The 27,151-nt window shown below is 44.1% G+C and overlaps 1 protein-coding gene across 3 annotated transcripts in view; it reads right to left on the reverse strand.

Annotated features, from left to right (window-relative positions):
- Positions 1–267: 267 nt before the first annotated feature.
- Positions 268–27,151, reverse strand: part of VIT (vitrin) — a 35,088-nt gene continuing 8,204 nt past the window's right edge. For 2 of the 3 annotated variants that reach the window (XM_065679057.1, XM_065679056.1), the window contains exons 5-18: positions 26,250–26,327; positions 23,342–23,422; positions 21,260–21,466; positions 20,573–20,623; positions 15,634–15,672; positions 15,479–15,535; positions 14,802–14,863; positions 11,903–11,951; positions 8,115–8,177; positions 5,516–5,663; positions 5,251–5,354; positions 4,524–4,750; positions 1,123–1,636; positions 268–446 (exon numbers count right to left, since the gene is read on the reverse strand). In XM_065679057.1, coding sequence (XP_065535129.1) covers positions 268–446; positions 1,123–1,636; positions 4,524–4,750; positions 5,251–5,354; positions 5,516–5,663; positions 8,115–8,177; positions 11,903–11,951; positions 14,802–14,863; positions 15,479–15,535; positions 15,634–15,672; positions 20,573–20,623; positions 21,260–21,466; positions 23,342–23,422; positions 26,250–26,327 — 1,859 coding nt within the window. The remainder of the gene's footprint in view (positions 447–1,122; positions 1,637–4,523; positions 4,751–5,250; positions 5,355–5,515; positions 5,664–8,114; positions 8,178–11,902; positions 11,952–14,801; positions 14,864–15,478; positions 15,536–15,633; positions 15,673–20,572; positions 20,624–21,259; positions 21,467–23,341; positions 23,423–26,249; positions 26,328–27,151) is intronic. The other variant, XM_065679058.1, reaches the window with a different exon arrangement.

Raw genomic sequence — 27,151 nt, forward strand, 5'->3', positions numbered from 1 at the left:
CTCCAATTATTTCTGCTATGTTTACTGCCTCTTTTGCTATCCATCCAAATCAGAATTTGTGAAGCCCACAAGGAAAGAAAAATATAATCAACAGTCTACATGGAGTGCTATCATGCACAGGGACAGAACTGCAATGAACCTTGCTGACTAGAAAGTGCCAGAGAAAAACACCTCCAGTATTTCTTGAACTGGGGGCTGGCATTACTCCTGTGGCACTTGGTGTGCCTTCAGCTTGATGCCCACGGGTCCTGCCTTGCCTTGAGTCGATCAGTTCCGTGGCTGGGAATTAAATTCTGTGCAAATATTTTTGATGAGCTGATTAACGAAGCGGTAGAGGTTGTCAAATTCATCCACGAAGAAGGAATGCTCCTTATCGGGGTCCGTTGCGATGGCTTCCAGTTCATCTTGGGCTGCCCAAGCAACTCCAATGGAGTAAGCTATAACTCCTGAAAAGAAACAGTTTAGAATGAGCAAAAAAGTTGTCATTGTGTTAAATTTTATGTAAGACCAATACTGGTACAAAGACAGTTACAATAAGACATAACTGCCTGGCGACAAAAATGTGGGCAGTGAGTTCAGTGCTCACTGTCTGCATGAAAATGATGTTTTCAATTGGAGGAAGGGTCTAGTTTGTACTTTTGGATTATGTTTTGCCAAGAGCAGAAACATTTAAACAACAGCCAAGCTTCTGCTCTGGGTCTGAACAACAGGCTACTGAGCAAAAGGTTCTTGTTCTGATGCAAGTACCAAACAGTTGTGTTATAGGAAGATACATGACTGTCCTGACTGGAAAGCTGAAGGAGGCTTCTTGTCTAACTAAGACAGTAGAAATCCCTTGACATCTCCTAGACATAGCTGGTTTTCACTGCATTTATGTGTGTTGGATTTGTTGCTGGGTTGGTTTTGTTTGGTTGGTTGTTGGTTTTCGTTTTTCCTGAAGTGCCTCATTAAGTTGCTAAAGAGTCGCTGGTCTTATTAGAGCTCAGTGAGACCCCAGGGTAAGATGCTACTTTTCCTGCACAAAGTTTCATCCAGTGTCTTTAAATTGTATCAAACTGCATTTCTCTGGCCTGGATAAATGCTGAGGCACCTGGGGAGAGCAGGTAGCAGAGTATAGCTTACCATTTTGGTGAGCTGCCATGGCTGGCACACTGACATCGTCATAAGACCTGCCATCTGTGATAAGAATCATGATCTTCCGTTTGTTGGGTCTGGATTTGCTGAACAGCTGCTCTGTAGTGTAGCTGATGGCTGCTCCTGTGCTGGTCCCACCACTCCAGTAACTGATCCTTTTAATAGCGCTCAGCACATCCTGCTTTGTGCTGTACTTGTCAAAGCTGAACTCAAGCCTTTGCTCATAGGTGTACTGAACAGCCCCGATGCGGGTGTCGGTGTCTGAAATCTCAAACTCCTTGCTGATGTTGGCTACAAACTGCAGCACTGTGTGGAAGTTGCCGGTGCCGACACTGCTGGAGCCATCGATTACGAAACCGATGTCAGCTGAATTGAGGCACGTCTTGCTGCAGGCCAGCCGGTCGGTGTCACAGACCCGCTTCACCAGGGGTTGGACCACCTTGTGTAGGCTGAACCAGCTGGGCACGTTGATGGAGTAGAAACCGTTCGTCCTGCACACTGCCTGCAAGGCAACACAAGGATGAATGCCATGGAAATTCAGTCTGCCTGTTTCAGCTGGCATGTGCAGCTGAACTGCAAATACAGGCTCCCGGAAAGAGGAATGATGGAGTCTGAAATGGCCTCTCCTCCAGTCACCATCTGCTTCCCTGGGAAATTATGTCAATGTAACATCACACATACTTGTGTAATGAGGCAGTTTTTCCTGCCTTTTTTTAAAGCTGTGGGATGCAGCTCATATCCTAGTAGCAAAAGAAATGTAGTAAGAGAGTTTGCAACCTGTCAGGATTTTTTAGAGGAGTTATATTGTTAACAGAAAAAGCATCCAGATCACAGAGCTGCTGCTAGTGTGGCTCCAGTGGGCATCTTGGGAAGCTGTACATTTGTCAGTGGGCAACTTCAGCTCCTGTTTTTCAGGGGAAACAAGGAGAATGTTGCCTGCTGACAAGACCTACCACCTTGAACTGAAACCTGGGACAGAAGTTGAGTTACTCTTGGGTCCATACTTTTCTTAAACAGAAAAAAACCCAGGCAATTTTGGCAAAAGGGCAAAAAGCCCATAAAGGTTATGCTGGCACTGCTACGTAGTAAAAGAAGCCTTTAATTTTTGTAACTCAGTACTTGTAGGGAGCAGATCTGCAGGAGTCTTCTGGGAGGAGTGGCTGACACACCAGAGGACTGTGCTGCCATTCAGCGAGACCTGGACAGGCTGGAGAGTTGGGCGGGGAGAAACTTGATGAAATTTAACAAGGGCAAGTGTAGAGTCTTGCATCTGGGGAAGAACAACCCCATGTACCAGTACAAGTTGGGGGTTGACCTGCTGGAAAGTAGCGAAGGGGAAAGGGACCTGGGGGTCCTGGTGGATAGGAGGATGACCATGAGCCAGCAATGTGCTCTTGTGGCCAAGAAGGCAAATGGCATCTTAGGGTGCATTAGAAAGGGAGTGGTTAGTAGGTCAAGAGAGGTTCTCCTCCCCCTCTACTCAGCCTTGGTGAGGCCGCATCTGGAATATTGTGTCCAGTTCTGGGCCCCTCTGTTCAAGAAGGACAGGGAATTGCTTGAAGGAGTCCAGCGCAGAGCCACAAAGATGATTAAGGGAGTGGAACATCTCCCTTATGAGGAGAGGCTGAGGGAGCTGGGTCTCTTTAGCTTGGAGAAGAGGAGACTGAGGGGTGACCTCATCAATGTTTACAAATATGTAAAGGGTAGGTGTCAGGATGATGGAGCTAGGCTTTTTTCAGTGATATCCAGTGATAGGACAAGGGGCAATGGGTGTAAACTGGAACATAGGAAGTTCCACGTTAACATCAGGAAGAACTTCTTTACTGTAAGAGTGACAGAGCACTGGAACAGGTTGCCCAGGGGGGTTGTGGAGTCTCCTACACTGGAGATATTCAAGGCCCGCCTGGACAAGTTCCTGTGTGATGTACTGTAGGTTACCCTGCTCTTGCAGGGGGGTTGGACTAGATGATCTTTTGAGGTCCCTTCCAACCCTTGGGATTCTGTGATTCTGTAGGGTTAGTGGGAATTAGGGGAGCAGGGGTAGAAATTAGGGGTGGCACAGAAGAGGGAGTGGGATAAGTCCACTGTGGGGTAGTGGGGGACAAGCTGGATCACATTGTCCTTGTCTTTAGCAACTTTTAAATGCTAATGCTTGTGTCTCTGGGTAAGAGTATTTTGTTAAGGCAGGCTTTAGCTATCAAAGTTCTCTGTGTGTGAGTGTTTCAAGACAGAGGCACTGTTTTCTTGGTGCCTGGTCTTGACATGCATGTTGCCTAACAGATCCAAGGGAGTTAGGATTCCCACCAATCTGGGCTTCTCACCATGTCCTGCTCTTGTTTTTACTGTGTCACTGCTGTTTTAGTGTTATGATACAGCAACATCAAGTCACCATTCCCTCTTCACCTTCCTCTTCTGAGCCCACTCTACTCCCACTTCTGCTGCATCCTTGGCAGGTTTGCAGAGACCCACTGTAGCTTTGCTCTTTTAAATACATTAAATGGAAATAAGGCTACAATCCAATTAAATGCTGCCCAGAGACAGCACAGCTTGCTGGAGCAGCTCTGGAACTCATGGAAGATTTATTTCATGGCAGAGCAACACAGCTCAGATGGGCATCTGTTTTCTGAAAATACCTGACAACTCCACCCTGCTTCCTGAGCCCAGCCTTGTCTGGCACTTGGTAGGTACCTCCTGCCGTAACTGGCTGCCAGCTTGCCCTAAAGCACTGTTGAGCAGACAGCAGCCATTGGTGCCAAATATAAATTGTTCAAGGCTTGTGTTCTCTCTTGTTGCTGCACATGGCATGGATTTACTCTTTTTCCAAGTGCTACCATGAAGTACACAGCAGCAGAAACAGGTAGGAGAAAAATAACCTGCATCAGGTCAACAGTGGAAACAAAATGTTTGAGTTATCCAGCACAGCCGAACAACTGGGGTGCACCTGTGTTGAGAGCATCCCGACTTTTGCACCTATGGGACATTTGTAAATGCAAGACTGGCATTAGGTTGACCGGGCTCCTAAACCTTTGCTGGGCAAGAGATGCACAGCAGGTGGCTTGTGGAAAGCTCAGGCTGCAACTGTGCTTTGTCATGCCACTGTGTATCTGGAAAAACTCTCACCTCAGTACGGCCGCAGGTTTATGCCAGTGTTTAGTCAGGAAAAAGCCATTTAGTCCATGATGCACCTCAAACCAGAACTTCACTGACTTCATCCCAGTTCTGATTTCAGTACTGCTGCCTGGCTCTTCATACAAGAGCCCTCAATACAACATAAGGAGGACGAGAAATAACCATAAGTGGTAAGAAGGAAAGGGAGATGCCCTGGAGGAAACAGCTTGGAAAATGCAGTCAGAGCCAAGCTTCTGGCTAGAGTCCAGCCCAGTAAGTACCTTGTCCACAAAGTCTGGTTCGATAATGTTCTGCTTCTCAATTTCAGTAGCTGCTTCAACAGTGACAAAGAAAATATTGATCCCTGATTCTCTGGCCAGCCTAGAGGCCTCCTTCACTTGGTCGGTTGGCCACCCATCCACCACCACTACAACCACATTTGGTGCTCCACCTCGGTTTCCGTTTGCATCCAAAAAGAAGTTTTTGTTAACAAATGAAAGTGCCTTCCCTGGAATAAGAGAGGAGATGAGGATGAGTTACAGGTCTGGAAGCACTCTGCCTGATAATACCTCATGAAATGGTGGGCAGAGAGCTGATTCAAATTCTGGAGCCCTGCCAGCAGCTGGGGAAAGTAGTTTCAGTGGCTGTGCAAGCAGGAGGGAAGGTTGCTGGTGTTAGTGCCAATGCCTCCTGTGCCCTCCTATGCTGAAGCCCATTCATCCCCTCCCTGTGTCCCATAGGGGCTAGGGTAACAAGCTGGGTTAGCAAGGATCTCTGACGTGTCCTGCTCTTGAGGAGAAAGGTGAATCCTGTCCACTTGTGATATACTCACAGTGCCCTGGACAAGCACAGGAAGGTCATGGAGAGTGGTACTTATTCTCCAGCACTGCCCGAGGGCTGAGCACTGTTTTGTCACAGCCTCCACACCCAGTGAGGTGTGGGCTCTCTACAGCTCAGGCTTTGGAGCCCTCCCTGAGATGAGGATGTGTGAGCAGCCCCATCACCTACCAGCATTGGAAAGTCCACCTCTCTGTGGGATTTTCTCAATGGCATTTCTTAGGTCCTTGGAGTTGTTATGAGTTCTTAAGTTAAACTCTGTGGAAGGGTCATTGCTGAAAGAAGAAATAAGAGCAGCTGTCAGTTTTCTGGTTCACATGTAACAATACAAAAGCTGGCTCCTGAGTTTGAGATGGAGTGAGACCTTCAGCATGTGTCAGCTGCAGAGCTACAGCTGCCGGTGTGTGGTTGTGCCCTGTGGCAAAGGGGCTCTTACCCATACTGAACGATGCCCATCAGAGGACCAGCACTGCTGATGCCAAGGGCTTGAGCCACATTACCAAGGAACCGCTTCTGGAGCTGAAAGCGGCGTTTACCAATGCTCCAGCTCCCATCCATCAAGAAGGACAAATCAACCTTGCAGTCTGAGGGGAGACACAGAAACACAGAGATACTTTTAGTCCTTTCTGATAGCTGTGCTTCTTGTGAGGAGCAAAGGCTTAAAAAGCCTGCATCCCGTGAATAGTACTTCTGTGCAAGCTCTACTAAAAGGCCTTTGACAAGGACAAGTCACAGCTGCGGGCTCAAGTCTGTCCTGCTTGTTGGTAAGTGAAGTCCTTGGCATGATTTTCTCCCATACAACATCCAAGCCTGTCTGTCTGATAAAAGGGCAAGAAGCTGTTCCCAAGGGTGAATTTTGGGAGCAACATGTTTGGAGGCTAGGGAGGAAAGGTCAGCCACGCAGGAGCAAGCTGGCTCATACCATGTTCCCTCAAAGCCATGGCTTGGGCTCAGCCCCCTTTATTCACAGCCTAGAGGTGGTGAGATTTTGTAAAGCCAGGCATGACACTTGGATTTTGTGGTCTGGACACCTGCAGAGCACAGACTACAGGGATTTCATTGGTTATGCTTTTGTGGCCTTAATTGGTGTACCGGATGTAACAGGAGCAGTTAGTTCTTTATGTACTGTGTTAATGCTGCTCAGAAAGGAGGGAAGACCCACTCAGTTCCTAAAATGTGTAAAGCCTGGGATGCCTTAGGGCAAAGGACATTGTGGTGCCTCTTCAAGGAGCTGCTGACAGCAATTCTGGCAACTCTAGGCTTCTGAATGAAAATCATTCAACAACTTCATTCTCGGTTGGAGCTAATGGGGGATGATGATTCACTTGCTGTGTTCAGACTGAGTGGGGACTCTGCATGTAGCTCTGGGCTTGTAGCTGTGTGTGCAGCAGCAGCAGTTTTGTGTTGCCTCTCTGGGCTGAAAACAATATTCTAGAAAAGCTATGCCTGCACCCAAACAACCTCTTCCCTCTAATGACATAGATGAACCTCATCTTTGTGCTTCTATGAATGCTGCCTTCATCACTGCCAGCTTGCTTTTATGTGTCTGCAAGTTAATGGTAAAACATTCATTGGTTAGACTGCAACCAGGAGCAGGACTGAAATTTGACTTAACCAGAGAGCTGATCAACATTTTCCCCCTCCGGTGTCTGGGTCATCCCCATCTCTTGATTTCCATCTGGTGATAGAAATCAGACTGTCCAAAAGAGTGTATTTTAATCATTAGGTAGCCCAAAGGCTACAAAGCGCCGATTGTTCTTACTGGCTTATGCAACTGCCTCCCATCTCATTACCTTCAATTTTTTCTCCTGTAGCTGTCTGTTTTTCTAGGTTTAATAATGCTGAGTTATAGAAGCGTGACTGAGAACCGCGTTCGTTCGCAGCAGATCATGACGCAAGGCTGGGAACCCACAACAAATAATGCCTTAATTAACAGCCAAGCTTTCCTCAATTCCTTGTTCTTCAGTGGGAGCTACACCATGCTCTATATGTGGAAAGTGGGGGGTTTGTTAGCCTGCAGGTTCCGGGCATGCAAAGATTTACATACACTTACATATTGACTTAATTTCTGGGGAGGAGTCAGACAACAGGAGTATTTTGATGCTGGAACATTAGCAGGACACCGCAAAAGCACCGGCTAAAGGTGCTCTGTAGGGAGCTGAGCGCTTTGATTTGCAGGGAGGCAAGATCTGAATTACAGCTTTTATGGTCCTAGAACAGGATGAGCATTTCAATTCTGGTGTGACTTATTCGGTTCAACTGCTGGAAACAGCTGTGCTTGCCTGTGTCTCTGCTACATGGAGTTCTGCTTTCCTGCAGTGCAATTGGGTCTATAGGGCAGATCCTTCCCCTTTTCTTCTTCTTTATTTATAAGGAAAAAAATACTGCTGAGTATTAGGATAAGTGCCTGGGATTATATAGACATTTGGTTCAGTGGTTGGTAGTAGTTAATGTAAAGAGACCTTGAAATGACAGTTCTGCAAGAGATAGCATTCAGTCACTGGAGGATGGGCAAGAGAGGACCCAGGCGCTGGTGGGAGGGTGAAGCTCAGAGGGGCTCAGGGTGGTTTCCCCTGAGGAGGTGGCAGACAACCCCACGTCTTCACTCAAAGCTTGCTCCCTCTTTCTCCTTCTTCTCTAAAGATGAGTTAATGGACAAATTGTTCATCTAACCCTGGCTGCAGCACATGGGTTTGTTGTCCTCTGCCATCAAAGTCCCTGAAAGAACCTCTATGCCCAAGGAAGGTGGAGCTGATACTGCCCAGAAGAGGTAGCTGTGAGCAGCCACCATCTCCCTGTGCAGGTAAGCTGAATCTTGGCTGTTATTTCCTTTCCAATAGAAGCAAAACCCAACTATGCGTATGAGAGGGGTCGGTGTAGAGCGCTCACTGTTCCTCTGCAAGGAAAAAATGCGTTCCTCAAGTTTCTTAGGCTTTCTTGAAAACCTTTTGCTATTTTAATTTGAATGCATTCTAGCAATATGTAATTAATAAAATTGTATTGCTTAATTATGAAATTAAGTCTGAAGTACGTACTTGGGTTCTCCTGGGAGATGGACTCCAGTGGCTTTGGATTCAATTCTTCCTTTGAACTGAAGCCTAGAGAGAGGAAGGAAAAGCTCCATCAGTGTGTGCTTGGTGACTGCCCTTGCTCTGGAAGGAAGCAGGCAATGGGATAGCTGCAGAGTCCCCCTGGCCTGAGGATCGATGTGGGAAGAAAGCAAGGATGGAGAGCACATCTGTAGAGCTTACCTTTTTCCACCTACATCTCCTCTAGGATAAAACAAGAGCACAGGCACTTCTAGAAGTGCCACCAAAATTTCTCAAGCACCAACTTTGACTCCCTTTTGAGAGTCAGTGCCCCCAGTACAAGGGCTTGAAAGCAGCATGTACAAGTACAATCAGGTGCAGAGGCTGGTGGCCATGCTGTGGGGTGGTGGCCTTTAACACTTTGTCCCTGTGCTTTACAATGAGCTGCACAACATCCAAAGCAGATGGGTGACAGATTTAACATGTTGCTTTTCTGTCTGGAGTGGAAGGTACTGGCAGCGACTCACCCCACCACGTTACAGCTGGGGAAGCAACACAAGCCACAGCTCCTCAGGTGCTCCTGGAGGACTGGGTTACTTTGGAAAGCACAAAAGAAACAGGGCAAATAGTGACAGAGAGCTACAGTCAAGTAATGGGAAACAGTTTCATGGATCACTAGTGGGTTGTAGCTGAGACCCCAGCTAAAATATTTAGATTGTAGCAGCCTTGGGAGCATGAGTTTATGCCCTTGTGAGATGCACTGACTCACAGGGCATCATTAGGCAGGTGGCTGAACTTCACTCATGGCTTGAATGTCTGGTGAAAGTCTCCTACAGTACAGCATCTCCCTCCTGAGCAACAGCAATGAGCTGTTTCTTTTCACTGCAGCATGACAAGATTAAGGGGGTTTAGCTGGGATAATCCTCAGAAGAGACAGCAATGATCAGACAAGCCCCAGACTGCATGCTCACTGAGGAAATGTTGGTTAAAAGAGCAGCAGAATGGATTACTATTTTTGTAAACTGCTTATTAGTTTTTACAAAATAAAGACGAAAAACTTCCTTAAAGCTTCATCACCAAATACACTAAGGACTTCGGGGAGACAGTAAAAAGATAACTTCAGAAAACGTGAGATTAATATAAAAATAGTTTGTCTCTCCACAGCAGCCAGCCATGAGGGCATTAGTGTATGTAAAGAGAGCAAGCGGCAAAGGGACATCAGCAGAGATCACCTAAATATGATGGAAAGAATACTTTGAAGGAAGTGGCCACAGGGCCAAGTGTTTCTTGCAGCCTGAGGTTGGACTGTGCACTCACATCTGCCAACCCTTCTGGTTCTTTCACCGGCAACCACAGCGCCCAGACCTGAGAGAGCAATAGTTTGTGTGATTTGCCAGTGCTCCCTCTTTGCCCTTACTTTGCCTGTGTATAAATGCCTGTAGGTGCAGTCCCATGAACGCTTTCAGGTGGTGCAAACTAGCCCCACTACCCAAGGCTGAGCCCTCCTCTCACAAGGTGCCATCCCTCCTGTTCCTGCCCTGCCATCTTGCCCTTCTGCCTGCCTGGTGTTGGTGGAATTCAAGGGGAAGGGGCAAAAGGCCAAATTAAACTGAGAAGAAAGAAAATGATGGGCTTGACCAGCTCCCTGATGAAGCCCACCCCCTGGTGCATGGGCAGAGGCTGTCTGGAGGCAAGTTGGCTCTTTCTCCTGGCAGTGCTGCCTTCTGGAGGGTTTATCTAGTGCAGAAGTTATGGGTGACATGAGAGAGAGAAAGGGAGCAATGAGCTGGACTTGTCTCCCTTGGTCAGCCATACAGATGAGAATGGTTGTGTTTTTTTTCTTTACAACCTGATACGGCCTGCAGCTTGCCCTCCTGACTGTTCAAGTATAGGCTTTAATTACATGTGCACATAACAGTTCCTCAGTAATAGACCAAAACCATGCTTTATCCTGCAGTCTGTGCACCACACACCTCACATGTGCTGGTTTGGTATTCCACATGTGCAGTTCCCCCCTGCTTGCCTTACTTGCAGAACAGAAAGTAGGTGGATTTAACACTGTGGTGAAATTAGATATTAATATGTGCTATCCATTTTAGCAACTAAATTGTATAAGGAAACTAATTCATAGGTTTATAATGCATTTATCTGCATCCAATCAAATCCATATGCCTTACCCAGGCATATAGCTGACATTAGCCTTGCCACAATGGGAACCCCAAGTGTAAGCAATGCAGCATTTTTCATTGTTATTTGCCAGTGCAATTACCAGTTCTTGAAGGTTGTGGGTCACCTGCCTGATTTGTGCTTAGTGTAACAATAAGGTCACCCACCAAATAATCTTCCTCAACTAATTGGGGAGGTGGTCAGTCTCTATGGGCCTCCCTGTCCTGCCAGTCCAATTTAATGTTGTTATTGCCATGGGAATTTCAGCTCACTGCACGGACAGTCTACTCCATGCTAATTAAAGTTCCCTTCACTGATTGTCACAGCTGTCCATGCTGATTAAACTTCCCATTCATTTAAGTAAGGCAACAGTGACTACATCCATGCCAGAAAGCATTCCTTTGAAGTGACAGTCTGAATTCATCAGACTTTATCACAGTAGTCTATGCAGGCAGTTCGGTTGCTGAGAAACTATTAATACAACATCCCTTCCCCCATGCACAACCTCTCATTGCATTTAATGCAATCTGTCATTCTGCCTTAAAATACCCCTCTCCACTCCTGGGCCTGGTGCTGTAGCTTTTTCTAAATAAGCACACTGCTGGCTTAAGCTACAGAGGACAGAAACACTTCCTCCCTTTGGCTCAGGCTGGAGAAGGGATCTCTGTTCCTGTCTGGGACAATGCAAATTTTGACTCAACAGCCACTGCTGCTGACTCTGCATTTGCAAGCTGATGCATATGGGCTATGCTGCTCATCACAGCCACTACAAGGATTAGTCATGCCTCAGCTTTGAAGTAAGCAGAGTGTTCAAGGGAATGGTCTTTGTAAGGACCATCAGCAAAGTCCTCTTCAGCAATAAAACTGGTGATGGAAAAGACATCTTACATTGGATGGTCCAGCCCCTCATAAGAGAGAGAGTATCCTGTCATGAACTGGCCTGTAGTTCGTGCAGTCCGCTTTAAAATTTTCCAAGGAAAGGCATCTATGTGTTCTATATTGAACACATAGAATCTGCAGTTGGTAATTGCTCCTGATTAAGGGTTGTGCAAGTCATGGTCTTGTTGCTATTTGAGCCTGCTACAAATGTAGGGTTTTTTTCCCCCCTCACTTATCAGTAATTATAAAAATGTTGTCATCTCCATATTGTCCATTTTAAGTCTAAAATGTCAGAAAATTTCAATGATGTTTATTATTCTTTGAGCTCATCTTAAATCCTCCTGTTCTTATCTGAAAATCTTTCCTAAGTACATTGACATCAGAAAAATCTGTTGTCGTCTTCACTGATTGCAGCTCTGGACTATGATTCCAGCTGTGGCATTCCCAAAATACCTTATTATTTACAAATAGATTTCAGTAGCTAGAACCTCTTTGCTGCAGTGCAGCTGCCAGCTCTTTCCAGAGCTCATCTGTTCTGCTCCTGCTTTAGGCAGGAACTTGAGACTGATGCAAGAACAAAATAATTTTAACTACTAAGATGTAAATGACATACTTTGATCATGTAATTACTCCTTAAAATGAGATGGATATCAGCAGTGTCATGGGTCTGATGGATAGATTGAACTTTTCCCATGTGTGATGGAAACCGGTTATTCCCAGACTAGTTACTGGATGTTTTAAATATTTACCTGTGTCAAAAAGGCTCAATCCAGGTTTCCACAAGTCTGTTTCCATTGCATTCACACATGAAAGAGAAGAAACAATATTACTTAAAATAATGGAATTACTAGAGATTACAGAGTTCTGACTCAATTTAGAAAAGTAATTTCTTACAGTGAATTATCGTTAACAACCAGGAGCTAAGGAAACCTGGAAACCTTTATGCGCACATTTCAGGCCGTATTTAGAAGCCTCCTATCACTGACTCCAGAGCACTAATCATTTTTTATGATTTTAAATATACATTTTTAGATCTGATTTGGTCTTGTTCCTTTAAATTGCATTGATACTGAGGCAAATGTACTGACTTGAGTATACTTTTGCTTGGCTTAGATTGTTTTCCGCTGAAAATCTGCAAGTACCTCTCATCTAAAGATTCCTCTATCCCCTCATGCCATCCAAACATGAAGATGTTGTCTATGTTTTGCTTGCAGCTCATCAGACATGGAAAACTTCATCAGAATTGCTGCTTTCATGAATAACTCCCAAAGTGTCTTTGTTTTGAGCCTGTTGAAGAATTTTTCTAAGAAGTGATATTTTGCTCTGGGTTACATCCAGATAAAGCTGTAGCAGTCTTCAAAAATAGACACTGCCACAGCAACTCTTCTGTGTCTTGCAAGACATTCTGGGCTATGTGACTGTGGGATTTCAAGAGAGCTAATGTGCGTAGTCAAGAGCTTGGAAGAGTTGGGACCTTCTGAAGAGCATGCTGTGAGAAGCTGCACAGGCAACTGATGTGGTGAGGAGGGTGTTTTCCCAGCACACCCTTTTGCTAACCTGAGCTAATGAGAGGAAGTTCCTCGAGCGCCCCACCAAACCCGCAGAACTGATTGCTGATGTTTGCAGAGCAGCATGTGCGCTTGGTAGGATCAAGAAACACAACTCTCCTTTCCAAGAAAGCAAGGACTTGCTCAGGAGTTTCCCTTTGATCATTAAAAATTGACTGCTTGGAAGCAGCACATCTGAGCTGCCAAAACCTCAGCTGAAAAAAAGATAAAGATTCATTGGGAATATGGCAAGTATGTGTTTGTGGGTATTTTCCTTCTTGTTCTGTGATGAAGGAAAAAGAATCATTCATGATGGGAAATTTGTGCTTTGTAATCACTTTCGGGGGGACCTTAAGGTGCCTTAAGCAATTAAGTGGTATCAAACTCAGATTTTGATTTAAACAAGACTCAGCACTATGTTCCCCTGTTTCTCCGGCAAAGATGCAGCTAGCCTGAGGATTAGCCAGCACATCCTTCAGTCCAGATGTTAGGGCTCTTTCCATTTTGACCTGCCAGGAAGGCAGGTCTGACATCCCAGGGTATCCCCACCCTATATATGGTGTCACATAATAAGAGCATTGTCATGACTGACATGATTACAGGCAATGTATTTGCTCTGCTGTTCAGTTCAGGAAAATATTGCCCTCCTGTCTGCCCTCCAAAGGTGGGTGATGCATTTTGCAAGGGCAAAGTGAATTGGGAGAGCACAGAAAAAAAGTGAAATCGAAAAAAAGAAGTGGCTGTGACATCAGTATAGCCAGAAAACATGACAAAGATAAACACGGAGGGAAACCAGAAGGAAAAGAAGGTGGCTGAAACAAGGAAGAGAAGTAGAAAAGTGAGTGAACACAGTAAATCTTAGGAAGAAGTGTATCCATTTTAAATATGCTGCAACTAGGTAAACTGCAAATTGTCTTTTGATGGGGAGATTGCTGGGAAAACTTACTTGGCCAGTATTATCCAGGAAGTCCTACTGCACAATAATGTTCTCTAATCTCAGTATCAACGACCACCGTGCTCTCTCCTGCTGCAATGCCCCTTCTTTGCTTCCAACCCTCACCAAAGCTCTCAGGGCTCCAGGGGCACCCTCATGTGCCATATCCCCCCTCCCCAGGCAGTTTGGTAGCCCATGCTAGAGGTCAGCTCTGTTGCCTTGGCTCAGGCTAGGGCACCATGGTGGAGCTGTGAGAAGGGCTGTGTGTGAGAAAGCACTGTGGGAAGCATCCGTGGGACCCTCCACCTGCTCTGCTTGGGGACCCTATGGAAGTGAGCACACCCTCGCCTTTGCTCCTTGTACCTGTGCCTAGTCTTGTACCTTGCTATTCTGATCCTGACCTTGCCTTGCTGGTGTCCTGCCTCAGCTAGTCAAACCTGTCTCATCACTGGGGACTTGCCTGGGCTGCTGGCTGGCGCTGGGTAGCACCACCAGACTTGCTGCTCTTCTTGTTGGGGCTTTCTGCATCTGTGACTGTTGCTGGTGAGGGGCAGCCCTGCCTGTCTTTCCGTCACCTCAGATCCTGTCTCTGAACTCCACACTGGATGCTTCTGGTCAAAATCTGTCTCTGAGAAACTTTGCTGTTCTGTCAAGGGAGATTTAGTGTTTCTAAGTGCACTGAGCACTCAGTAGCCTTGGGAAGTTGTCAGTGTCCTTGCAGAGCACCTGTTGATGGGGCTGCTTGCTGATGAAGGATGGTGAATTGCACAGCCAGTGAGGAAGGGAAGTACAGGTGATGTTTCTACCCTCGGCACCAAAGGCAGTCTACTGTTTCAGTGAGCCTGAAGGCTCCTGGCAACAAGAGGAAGAGAAGATTTAGCAAAAATCACAGACCTCATAGGCTGCACAGAGCTGGTTTTTTGTTTCTTTTTTTGACTAATAAATAAGGAAAACTGCAAACACTATGGTAGATTTTGATATCCATGACCTGAAACGACAGCCTGACAGTGACTGAGCTGTCATTTGCCTTTCACATTCAGGAAGCTGCTAGGTGGCAGCTAGCACAGGACATGCAAAACTGCTCTGCAGTACTGCCTGAGGGCTAATTTGGGGAAGCCAAAACTACAAAAGAGAGCAGAAAATCTGCTGCTAGCAGTCTTGCTCACCCAAGTGGGATGGGGAGACTTCAGCCTTCCGGAAAGTAGCAACAGGCTCTTGACGCTGAATACCTGTGTGATCCAACAAAGAGGCAAGAGGTCAGATGCCAGCATGAGAGGACAGAGAAGCATGATCACAAGAGATGCTGTGGCCCTGAACTGTCTTTCTGCACATGTTTTCAAACCAAATGGAAAAGGAAGAATTTGAAAGCTGAAAGAGTTTGGCAAGGGCAGAAGAGTTTAATGTTAGTAGGGGCTGCATTGTGCAGCTATTCACTGGTGCACCGAAAAAAGGGGTAGTGGGTACTTAGATGCAGCTTGTGCTCATAGCCTGGAAACCGAAAAGACATGTCTCCTCTTGGGGTCAGGCCTTCATCCTCCAAACTTACACAAAATGTCCCTCTCATTTTGCAACAGCTAATGTTATAGAAAAGGCATTTATGAATGTGATTAGAATATTAATTTGAGAGCAATTCTAAGTTTAATAATTCTTTTTCATCTTTTTCTATCTTTTTCTGAAAAGTTCCACTATTGTCACACAATAACCAGTGTGATATCTATTCTAACTATGTCCTGCTATGAACATGGTTAGAAGTGAAAAACAGTGCATTACTCTATGACTCAGTAGATGTGAATGGTGGGGCTAGCTATAGGGAGGAATCAGGGGAGGGATTGTAATGTCTTTACCTGTATTGGGTCTTAAAATATTCCTGTTACTTGCAGAGGTGGACATGCCCCTGAATGCTTTGAAAATATTACATTGGTTAGTACATGTAAATTAAAAAAAACGTTTAATATTCTCACAATACAAGTCTGCTAGTCATTATTAACTTAAGATATACCTGTGTTCTGTCCTCTTCCTTGTGCTGCCTGAACCTGTCCTAAGTAAACACCAAAAATGGAAAAGTGTTATTTAGGCCATGTTTGATTCAGTGGTACTGCTACCCGGCTTTTTCACTCAGTCTTATTTTATAGCTGTCAGAGTTAATGATTCATACAGAGAGAGTTTAATTAATATACTTTCTTAGCTGTTAACTATGTATTTTGAGCTCACTTGAAGAAGGATTGCCTTGTTCTGGCTCTCATGTAGATTAGCCTACTTAACATTTGCTTCAGTTATGACTATTACATGTACAGGTCTGCATTTAAAAGGTTTGTAGTTACTGCTGTGATTTGCTTTCCCTTACGACTTTCTTTCTCTCACTCATGCTGGTTATCTATGTTTATTTCTATTTTCAGTAGCATCCAGTTGTACCAGTTGTGTGAGGGAGGTTAAAAAAGCGCCCCAAACCCAAAATACTCCCTTTCCCCTGAACAGATACTACCTTTCTGCAGAGAGTGAGAAACACAAACAAGCAGGCAGACTGTAAATAATGAGACAATGATAGAAATAATGTGGTGAATTCATGTGTCTGACATGTCTTCACCAGTGTCTACACAAAAGGCTTTTTAAAAGGTGATTTGGTTATTAAATTCCCATTGTTCAAAACTGCTAAAGGCTCAAAGCATTTGCAGATGAAAATCATGTCTTTAATCTTGCCTCTCTTTTTCTTAATTATCCTTAAGAGGCTTGTGAACAACCTTATCCTTTAACAAGCCTTTATGCATTAGTTTTTTCAGAAAGATTAATTCCAAAGCCTGCTGAAATCAGTAGGAATGTTCTAGCTGGCTCCTGTGAACACTGGATAGAGGCCCATGAGATATTTTTACCCGTAAGATATCATAAATGAGACCATTTTGAATGGTTGTCTCAGAAAACAGGAATTACTGCTCCTTAGGAACTTGATATTGCAAAATTAGGTAACAGTGAATAGTCTGTGTTTGACCCAAACTTGAACCTTCACAGGCTGCTGAAAGCCTTTTGATGGGATTTCTAGGAGCTGTCCTGAGAGACCTTGTAAATTCCAGATGCCAAAGAGATCCTGTTTGAGGAAGTAATAGGCTCATCTGCCAAAACTGGCAATGCTTTTAAATTCTATAAGCTTGTAGCTCTGGCTCCAGATGGACCACAGCTAGTCCAGGCTGTTTTCAGGCTGTGGAGGGACAAGTCTGTCTGTCCAGCAGTTGTATGGGGCTGCATGTGACATGCCTTCCACACGGGAGATCAGAATGTTCCAAAGCGATGGAAGAAAATTAGATCTGATCCTGAGAATTCACCTTGTTTGCCACAACCATGCCCTTGTGTAAATATAACACTCTTTACAAGGTCAGTGGAAACAACGTACAGGAGGGTAAGAGGGAGACCAGCTTTGTTTCAGAAGTATTTTATGCCACTTTTAAAATGAATTAACCCTACCCTCCACACCCATGTTAGCAACATGGATTACTCTCTGTGTTCCTTTCGACTGTGCTGGGCCTTGCCCTTCCCGCTTGCTCTGCTTCCCCACAGTAAGCTGATTTCTGCCGTGTTTTGGCTGGCTTGAGCAAACATGGTGGTGGTAGAGAGGGAGAGGTTGCAGTTGCATTTCTGTGGTCTTCAACTGTGAGATGCCATTGAGCCTGCAGCATGTGAATGTCTATTCATTAAAGCAGAACTCTGTGCAAGCTGGAGATTGAGGCGAGACTAGAATTTTGTGACAAACCGGGGTTGGGCACTCACTCCGTGAATCTGTAGAACTGGCTCAGAAATGAGAACAGTAGAGTAAGCAATTCTTGGTTGGGAGCTGGTCCTGCAGAAAGCACTGCATGGAGGCAGTAAAGCATAGGGACAGTGGAGAGAAATGCAGTTTGGAGGGGACCTTGCAAATGATGGGGCCTCATTTGAGAAGACAAGCAGCTACTCTGTGCACAAAGCATGCCTGTGTGACATGACTTTTGATTGCAATGTTCGCAGCAGAAGTGATTTGTTCCCAGTCCTCATCTAGGGACCAAGCAGCTGTGCGAGAAAGGATTGCTTGAAAAGCTGGGATGAGAGAGAGCAAGTGAGTCTGTGACCCTTGGGAGTCTGCTTGGGTAACTAATGTTGGAAAGAGGCAGAAGCTGTCATTATATACCACAGCATGACTGAATTTAAAGTTGCTCCCAGAGCAGGAGAGACTTTGCATTCACTTTCAAAGCCCACTTCTATTGCTGCTTTCCCCTCAGGAGGGCATGCTGTGCTGGTGAAGGGATGCACTTGCTAGCAGGGCAGAGAGGAATAAGCTGTCAAATGTCATGCTAGTCACATCAGTGGTTTTCCATTTAGCGGTTTTGCCACATTAAGACTTTTAAGCAGGGGTCCTGTGATGGAGCAGAGCCTCAGGTATTTTACCTGTTTCTGTATCTTTGATAAACTGAAGATAGAGGGAAAAGAACCCTAGCAAGAGCTAGGATGGAGGAGTTTTGCCCTGCTCTAATGCTATAATCTGGAGATTCCGCTTTTCCTTTGCCACTGTGAACTTTTGCCAGTACCAGTGGCTGGAAACGGAAATGCAGGAGTTCATAGCAGCCACAGCTGTGCTTATTCTGATTGTGCTCTATTTCAAGGTTTTTTACTTTTAAAGTGGCCTTTGCAGGCAAAATACCAATGCCCTGTGTGTCCCTGTGAGACAAGATGGACAGGAGAACAGTTGATTCTGCTCGATCAAGCCATACTCCAGTTGAGGCCAATGGCATCATCAGAAATTCAAGTCTGAACAATAGCAGTGAATCCCGAACTTCTCAGATAGAGAAAGCTGATAAACTGCTTTGTGTCTGGTCATCACTTCAAAACTCTAATTGTTCTTTCTGGTTTGTTTGTTTGTCTGTTTGTTTGTTTGTTTTTAAGGCGGTTCTTCTCCTTTAGAATCAAGAAGGAGTCAGGAGAATTCAGGAAGCTGTATCATGAGTACAGACATGCTGGACGTGGTCCTAGAAATGAAGTCTGTGAAACCAGAAAATCAGAAGTAGGTCTCCACCACTCCTCCAGCTCACAATAATATGTCAGTAAGTCTGACCACTTTAATCTTTTGGGAGTTAATTTGTGTTTAGAACTTCAATAAAGAAAATTTTGAAGAGAGATGGATCCAAATTGCAATGAAGCGAGCACTGCGAAACTTGGAAAGGTTGTGGGGGGCTTTGGGGTTGTGGTTTTTCTTGGGGTTTTTTTGGTTGATTTTTTGTTTTTTTTTAATTTTCATTTTTTGACCAAAAGTTTGGTCTTATTCCTACTGATTTCAGTATTGCCAGAACCTTACCCTCAACGTATATCTCTGAGTGGTGAACCTCAAACAGGGTTTTCTAATTGCTAGTAAAAACAATAATGGCCTCTTCTGTGCTCTACCACATGCTTGGCTCTGAATTACTTGGCAGCAGGGACATACACAGTTATGTATGTGAGAGCAAAGCTGAGCTCAAGGCACTCAGAAACAGCAAGAGAGTATTAAACCTAATGGTAGTCCAGCTACCTTTTCATTCAAAAGTTATCATATCCCCATGCCCAAAAACTTATAAACAGTTAAAAATAATATCTTTTACTTGACCACATGACCAACCAATTACACACTGTGTGGGAAAACAACTCTAAATAGAGTCACAGAATCATAGAATGGTCTGGGTTGGAAGGGACATTAAAAGATCATGATCCAACCCCCCTGCCATTGGCAGGACACCTCCCACTAGACCAGGTTGCTCAAAGCCCCATCCAACCTGGCCTTGAACACTGCCAGGGATGGGGCACCCACCGCTTCTCTGTGCAACCTGTTCAGGGTCTCACCACCCTCATAGTAAAGAATCTTTTACTAATAACAAATCTAAATCTCCCTCTTTCAATTTAAAACCATTCACCCTTGTCTTATCCCTACATGCCCTTGTAAAAAATCCCTCTCCACGTTTCTTGTAGGCCCCTTTAGGTACTAGAAGGCTAATATAAGATCTTCCCACAGCCTTCTCTTCTTCAGGCTGAACAACCCCAGCTCTCTCAGCCTGTCTTCATAGTAGAGGTGCTCCAGGCCTCTGACCACCTTTGTTGCCCTCCTCTGGACTCGCTCCAGAGGATACGTGTCCTTCTTACATTGGGGGCCGCAGAGCTGAACTCAAGTTGGGGGCTAATGAGAGCAGAGTAAAAGGGCAGGATCACCTCTCTTGACCTCCCGGTCACATTCCTTTTGATGCAGCCCAGCATACAGTTGGCTTTCTGAGCTGCAAGTACACGCTGCTGGATCATGTTGAGCTTCTTGTTAACCAACACCCCCAAGTCTTTCTCCTCAGGGCTGCTCTCAATCCATTTTTCACCTAGCTTGTATTTGCGCTTGGGGCACACTTGCATTGCAGGCTGTGAGCTGGAACGGGAGCAGGCTTCCAGATTGAGATGCAGAGCCCTGAGCAGCCACAACTCTGCTGTCAATAACACAAGTGGTATGCCAGGAATAACATCACATTTATGCTAGGCTCAGAACCACAGCCTGAGGTTTTTGAAAGAACATTGGTTTAACATAAATTGGCATTTCAGAGCTCTCAGCCCTAAATTTAGATGGTTATGCAGCGCTTTGCATGATTTATCTTACAACTCAATCAAGTCTCCCTCTGAGAGCATAAGAAGGAAACAATAGGAAAACATGATTCAAACAGCACAAGGCTTGTCTCAAGTGTTGCAAACCCCAGCATTTGTCAAGGCTGAAATGCAGATATTCACTGGAAAGGCTTCCCCAGAGCTGTAGGCAATCAGCATCTCTGACATTCAGGCCAAGCATCTATTTTTCAGTTTAAATCCAGACTTGGATCCAGTCACTGAATTTGCTGAGGCTTGAAAGTCTATTGACTCATTGCTGCCTTAGAATACACTGTACTGCATGTTTTGTGGCATACTTACTTCACCATACTTACTTGATGCTGCAGCTACCGCAGATGAGTATGCTGGGTGGACACTGCTAGAACCTAAAAATAAGAGATTTTAATTTTCAGCTATTGAAAAAAAAGCCCAATGTTAATGAATAAGAATAAATGAAGAAGGAAAGATTAAGGAAAACCCGGTGTTCAAAAATCGCATGAGAATTCCTTCACAGTGTTTTAATCTTTATAATCCAAAGGCTGTTACAAAAAATATATGAAAACTTTCATTTATGGAAAGTTACCACAAAATTAATTCTAAAATGAGTTGACCTATTTGTCGAACTCTCAGTCCAGACACATGAATCAAAGAACTCTTTATTGACCCCTATACCTGAAAATCATGACAGCATTTGAGAATGAAGAGCTTATAGGCTAATATATTTTATGTAAAGATAAAGAGTAGCCATAATTTTACTGCAGATGAACTCCCATCTCAGCAAATCTGCACTTGCTTGTGTTTACGTGAGACACAGTAATTTTGTATGTATCTCAAAGGCACAACTCCAGCCCATCTGGAAATTTTTTATATCAACTCCTAATGTTTGAATTAATTAATTAACATTGAATTACTGAATTCATGATCCACTAAATCATGGCATATTCAGCTGCATGTCTTGTCCTTTAAATTTTAGGGAAGCTGTAGGTCAGGAGGAAAGCAATGCAAACATGCCTGCTACTGACCTATGTCTCTGACCCTATGCAGTCCCGGTCTAGTCTTGGCTGCAGCTGCAACTGTTGTGGTTCTGGTTGCTGCAGGTGTTGTGGTTGGCTTTGGCGTTGTGGTAGAAGGATCCATTGTTGTGGTTGTTGGTGTTGGGGTTGTGGTTGCCATTTGTGTAGCTGGTGTTGGCATGGGAGATGTTTGATATTCTTTTTGGACTGTGTCCCCTGTGGGAAAATTGATGGATGTGTGACATACATGGAAGCATCGTTAACCATGATCACTATTTAAGGCAACGCAGACACTGATGTTCTTCTCAGATGTTTACAAGCATCCTCATCTGTAGAGCCATTGATGCCTTTGTTGCTGTGTGGATATGTAGCACAGATGCCTGTGTGACACAGTATTACACCACTCTCCAGAGAGTGCTGACAGCAGCCTGTTGCAGCCTTAGTGATTTCCCTACACTTTTCTTCTTTGGCCAGGAACACTAATCAACCTGACAGATGTCTCAGAGCCATGAAATGGTTCAACCAGCCAGTTGCAGTTTTTGTTTTGCCATCATCTTTTCTCAGCGTAATTAAGCAGTTAGAAAGTCCATATAAATGGAAATTTGATGGCATCTGGCAATAAAAGATGTCAATTCTGAGTCATAGACCAGAATAAAATGTGCATTGCCCACCACAAAGCTGAAATGCTTTTGGCACAAACACAATTTTTAGGTAAGGGTGATACAGGGAACAGGTCAGATCCAGAGCAGGGGGTGTTAGGGCTTTGGGTGAGGAGAGTAGGGGAGCACACCACCTGGGAGATGCCAATTTCATCTAACTTTGACTCATCTCACAGTTGCTACTACTTTAAAAATGTATCATCTGATGTGAGAACAGAGACAATCCTAGTTGCAAAATCTGCATCCTAAATATTCTTATATGAATTGTTAAAATGCTTACAGTTCTTTCAAGTCATCATCTCAAAAAAGATGCTTCACCATTATCTTCTCCATCTGTATATTCCGTGTTCACCTCAGTCTTATTCCTCTCCTCCCTCTCGCCCATAGCCATGGGGATGGCCTGACACACTGTGTACACTGAAAGGGAATGGTGTGCAGTCTATTCATTGCTGCACATCACAAGCTTCTGTTTTATTGCTGGATGTTCTCCTTTTGCAAAGCATCACCATGAAAATGTCTGGTGGATTAATCACCACCTAATGCTAGGCAGTGAAGAACTCAGATCTCAGATAGTTTTAATTGGATAATGCTGAAAGGGACCTCAGAAGAAAAACAAAACAACTCAGCTGAAAAAATCAGTATGAATGACTCTCTTTGGGCTGAGCAGTGCCCTGCTCCACACTGCTGCTCTAAAAGAAAGAAGACAGGGGGCACAGTGAGTCTTCCCTGCGATCTGGTGCTGCTGGAGCAAGGGGCTTTATACCCCAGGCTGCAAGGAGCAAGGAAGATAGGAGCTAACAGCATTAGCAGAAAACCCAAGGAAGCAGCACAGTAAGAGCAGAGACAAGATGTTGCTTTAGTGCTTTTTGACTGGGTTTCTGGTGGAGCCTTTAACACAAGAGAAGGGCTTCACAGTTAGTTGTTCCCAGTGCTTTTGTGGGCATGGTGCCCATCTCTCTCACAGTATCTTCAAAGTGTTTGCAGAAATGATGCTGCTTTGCTGATTGTTGGCTGGGTTTCTGGTAGAGCCTTTAACACAAGAGAAGGGCTCTCCAGGGCTAGCTGTTCCCAGTGCTCCTGTGGGCATGGTGCCCATCTCCGTCACAGCATCTTCACAGAGCATGTGGCCTGCATAGGAAATTGCTGAGAGCCTTATTGCAGGCTTCTGAAGTTCACAACACCCAAAACACAGGCAGAAATTAAACTGCAAGGGTGCCCTCTCTTCTCTGAATTGGTACATTCCTTCCAAGAACCACTGCAGGTGCTGATATAATGACACTGGGTTGGTCCAAAAGTGACTGCAGAGAGGAGGTTGAATGAGGGGAGTAAAGCTGTGTGTATTACCAGCATCAAACTGTTTCCCATAAGCATCTGCAGGCATTTTAAACTGGGATAGATACTGTAAAAGAACACCAAGATCCCCACCACATACCTTGTTCTGGCGCTTTTTCCAATGTGTTAGTGGTATCTGCACTCTTCGTAGCTTTAAGGTCTTGCTCTGGCTTTTTAGGCTCTGAAACAAAATGAAGTACATTAGGAAAGGCGGCTCTGACAGAAAATACTTTTTACTCTCATATTTAGAGATTATCAGTCCCCATGGAAGGCATCCCATCACCTGGCACGAGGTATGTCAATCAGTCCAACCAGAGCTTTGTCACAAAGAAAGAAAAGAAAAAGTGGTGGCTGGGTGCCTCTAGAGGGTTGCCAACCGCTATTTCTGGTGCTTAATTTAGGCATTTTTATTGCCCAAAACTTCCTGCTAATATCAGTAGAATTTCTAAAATGAACAATAAATACAGGTTTTTACCAGTAATAAACCAGTACTCATGAGAATAATGCATCATGTTGTTGATTTTTCTTCTGAGTAACACCGTGTTTTCAGAATCAGGGTCACAGTATGTGCAGGGCATTTGGGGAACACAAGTTATAATGCAATATTTCAGTCACTAATTCACTTTCCAATCTAGTTCTTTCTTGCCTGACACTGTCACATCATCATGGGGCCAAATCCTGAATGCCACAGACTGGCTTAGAAGGAAAAGGGAGATTTTGTGTCCTTTTTTCTTTTTCTAAGACCCAAAGTCGTCAAAGTACTTGGAAAATTTATTGCAGTTCATTTACAGCTACCCTGCAAAAGAATCTGCCTCTGCTTTTATGTCTGACTGAGTATTGTAGGATTTTGATCTTCCTTTTTTTTTTTTTTTTTCTCTTCTCTAGTTATTTTGGCAGCTTTGACCTATTAAAGAAGTTAGCCCAGGGATAATGGTTTCCTAAAAAGTTGTGTTAGTTTTTAAAACAGCATTTTTTGATTGTTTCTACTATTCACAGTTACAGTTTTGGGAAGGATTTTTCTTGCTGTGCCCAGAATTTGGGAAGCACTGTAACCACTAGCAGCGTTTAAAGAAAGCTCAGGCACTCTGAGTCTCTGGTGTCCCTGGGATGAGGACCAAAATTGCATCTCTGACAGCTGATGAGGTCTTTTTGCTAATCTGGCAGCGAGTGAGAGTAATCCTCAAAGGACTGCCTTTGTGTCCTACTGGTAATTGGTTTAAGTATTCAAGTGAACAGTGTGGTCTCCGTAATTTAAATCATTTAAATTTAAAATTATAAAAGAAGTAGGAAATCCTCTGTCACAACATGGCACTAGCACCAGAGATCTTCATCTTAAAAAAAAGCTGTTTCTAACAGCTGAGAGGACTGGGCTTCGGTGGCAGGGCTAGGGAGTGATGACAGAGACAAGCAGGGCTTGGGAAGGTGAATTGTGACCATCAGATTTCTTTACTACCTATGGTGCACGGCTGGGCAAAGCAAGGCAATGGCAAGCACTGGATTTCATGTAACAGTGATTATTTATGCCTTTGATCATTCTGGGTTTTCTCTGCTTGAATGCAGTCTCTGTTGCTAGGATCCTAACATTTTCATTCACTCTGTTTGATTCAAGAACAAAGTGAAGGGAAGCTGCCTGAGTCTTTGGCTTGCTGGAGGAACATGTTCTTGATATTTTGTTTGAATGACTGAGCTGTGACTTGATGATGCTCCCTGTTTCTGTGCTGATTCTCACATAATGGGGGTTTAGCACTGGCGGAAGAAATGATTGCTTTCAGCCTGCTGACCTCTACTCTGGCTGCGATTGTCCCTAGTCTAGTCTGTTTGGACTGATACCTAAAGTGTTGGGTATATTTGGGAATGATGAGATGTGGTTTTAGTAAATGTTTCATAGAAAAAGCCAAGATTTCTAAGGTATTGCCTCCCTTTTAGCAGTGCATAATATTTGGATCAGTAATTTCTGTGTACAAAATCAAGATATAATCAAATTTGTACCTACTGATTGCAAAGGTATTGTAAACTAAGGGCATGGTTTTGAGTGGTGCATACTCAGTCTGAACAACTACAGCTTTCAGATTTGCCTTTGTGCACATGAAAACTTAAAGATAAGGAAAAATCTCTCTACTTTGCTTCCAAGGTCCAAACAATAATGTACAGGAGAAGGACTCTAAGTAACCTCTGTGTGTCTTTGAATGGATGCACCCACTGGCAGGCATTTGAGTTCATGGAGAAGATAAGGCAGGTTTTGTTACAACACAGCTCACTGGATAAGCTCAGGGAGGCTCAGGCTCAGCAATCAGCCAAAGAGCTGTGTTAGGGAAGTGTGTAGCAATGCAAGACATTCTTTTTGTTTTTATTCACACCCCAATGGGAATAATCTGAACTTTAAACAGTTGTTACAGGGGGCACAAACAAGTGCTATTTCAGCGATGGAGGCACTTCATGTGCTCTTGAATATCAGCTGCCACCTGGTGTGAGACTTGATCGAAGACCTCTGTGAAAACAACTAAATTATTTAAACTGAGTCTTACAATGTAGGATGCTGACTAAAATGGTTGTACAGAGTAGTTCCTTATTGTACCATCCTTAGCTAAAGCTGCTGTGCATTGCCATCTGTGTCATTAGTATTATATAATTGTTTTTTATTGTTATACTCTCAGCACTGAATATCAAGAGATAACATTAATAACATCAGAGAAAGTCAACATGTATAACCTCAGGTGCTTTCAAATAATCAGTACAACATCATACTCACTAACAGATTTAAAGCAAGGGGGAAAGCACTTGGAAACAGAAGTCTCTGAAATACGGTGTGACCAAAAAATAGAAATTGTCTGAGATAATTTCAATATGCTTAACATAAAAAAATACCATGACAGATTTGGATGAGATGCTAAGGGTTGCACGATCTTCTTACTGTGAATAGTTATATTACACTTCAGCATTACACAACTGAGACGTTGCAACAGATAGTTGTGAATGGATGTAAGGGAAAGTCAGTCACAATTACTTGCCTGATTTAACAGCTGTGCTTTTTGAAGAGGAATATTCAAGAGTTGATGGATATGTCACACCTTTTCTTGGCTTGCCCTCTTAAAAAAAACCAAAACAATTAGAAAGCACCACAAAATATTCTAAGTTTTCTTGCAATAAAATTCTCATCTAACATATATGCTCAGAATCAGACCCCACTTCTTTACTGCTCGACTCATTTTTCTTTCTGATGGCAGAATCTCGAAACCATGTCACTAAAAATACCGGTGCCTAAATCCAGCATCATAAAAAAAAAGGTTAGAAAGCATGAAAACATAGTCCTGGGAAGGATTTGAAGAGGTCGGTCTGTTTATTCCTTTGCTCTCAAATGGTGTTAAGCATAAGGCGGCCATTCCTGAGGGGCATCTGTGTAACCTGTACCCATGGCTTCCCTAGGCAACCTTTTCCAGAGTCCAACTATACAATTGACTTTAGAAAGCATGTTTGATGTGGGATTCATTTCATCACGCACACAGCATTCTTCTCTGACTTGACTTTTGCAAGTTGCCATTTCTGGTAATAGTCTTTAGCAATAATAACAGTAAGAGAAGGCTGTGCTTGTGTGTGGGAACATATGGCACCTATATTTATATCTAAAATGAGGGTCCTGTCTTAAAACAATGAGGCACGTTTCCCAGTTAAGCTTTAAACCACAAATCTTTTTAGTGCTGCAGCAAATGCCATCTCTATTGGTACATGCAGACATGCAATTTCATCTTTTGGGGCAGTTTCTATATTCCCACATATGACTGAATGAAAAGTGTGGCAGGATAGGGAAGACAGCCCTGGACTCTGGGAATTGGTGGATGTAGGATTTCCAGACTGTGGTGACCGTCTCTACAAGATGCTGTGCTGTGTTACGCATCTGGACCACCTCAGATGA

Source organism: Lathamus discolor, chromosome 5 (assembly GCF_037157495.1).
Source record: "Lathamus discolor isolate bLatDis1 chromosome 5, bLatDis1.hap1, whole genome shotgun sequence".
NCBI lineage: Eukaryota > Metazoa > Chordata > Aves > Psittaciformes > Psittacidae > Lathamus > Lathamus discolor.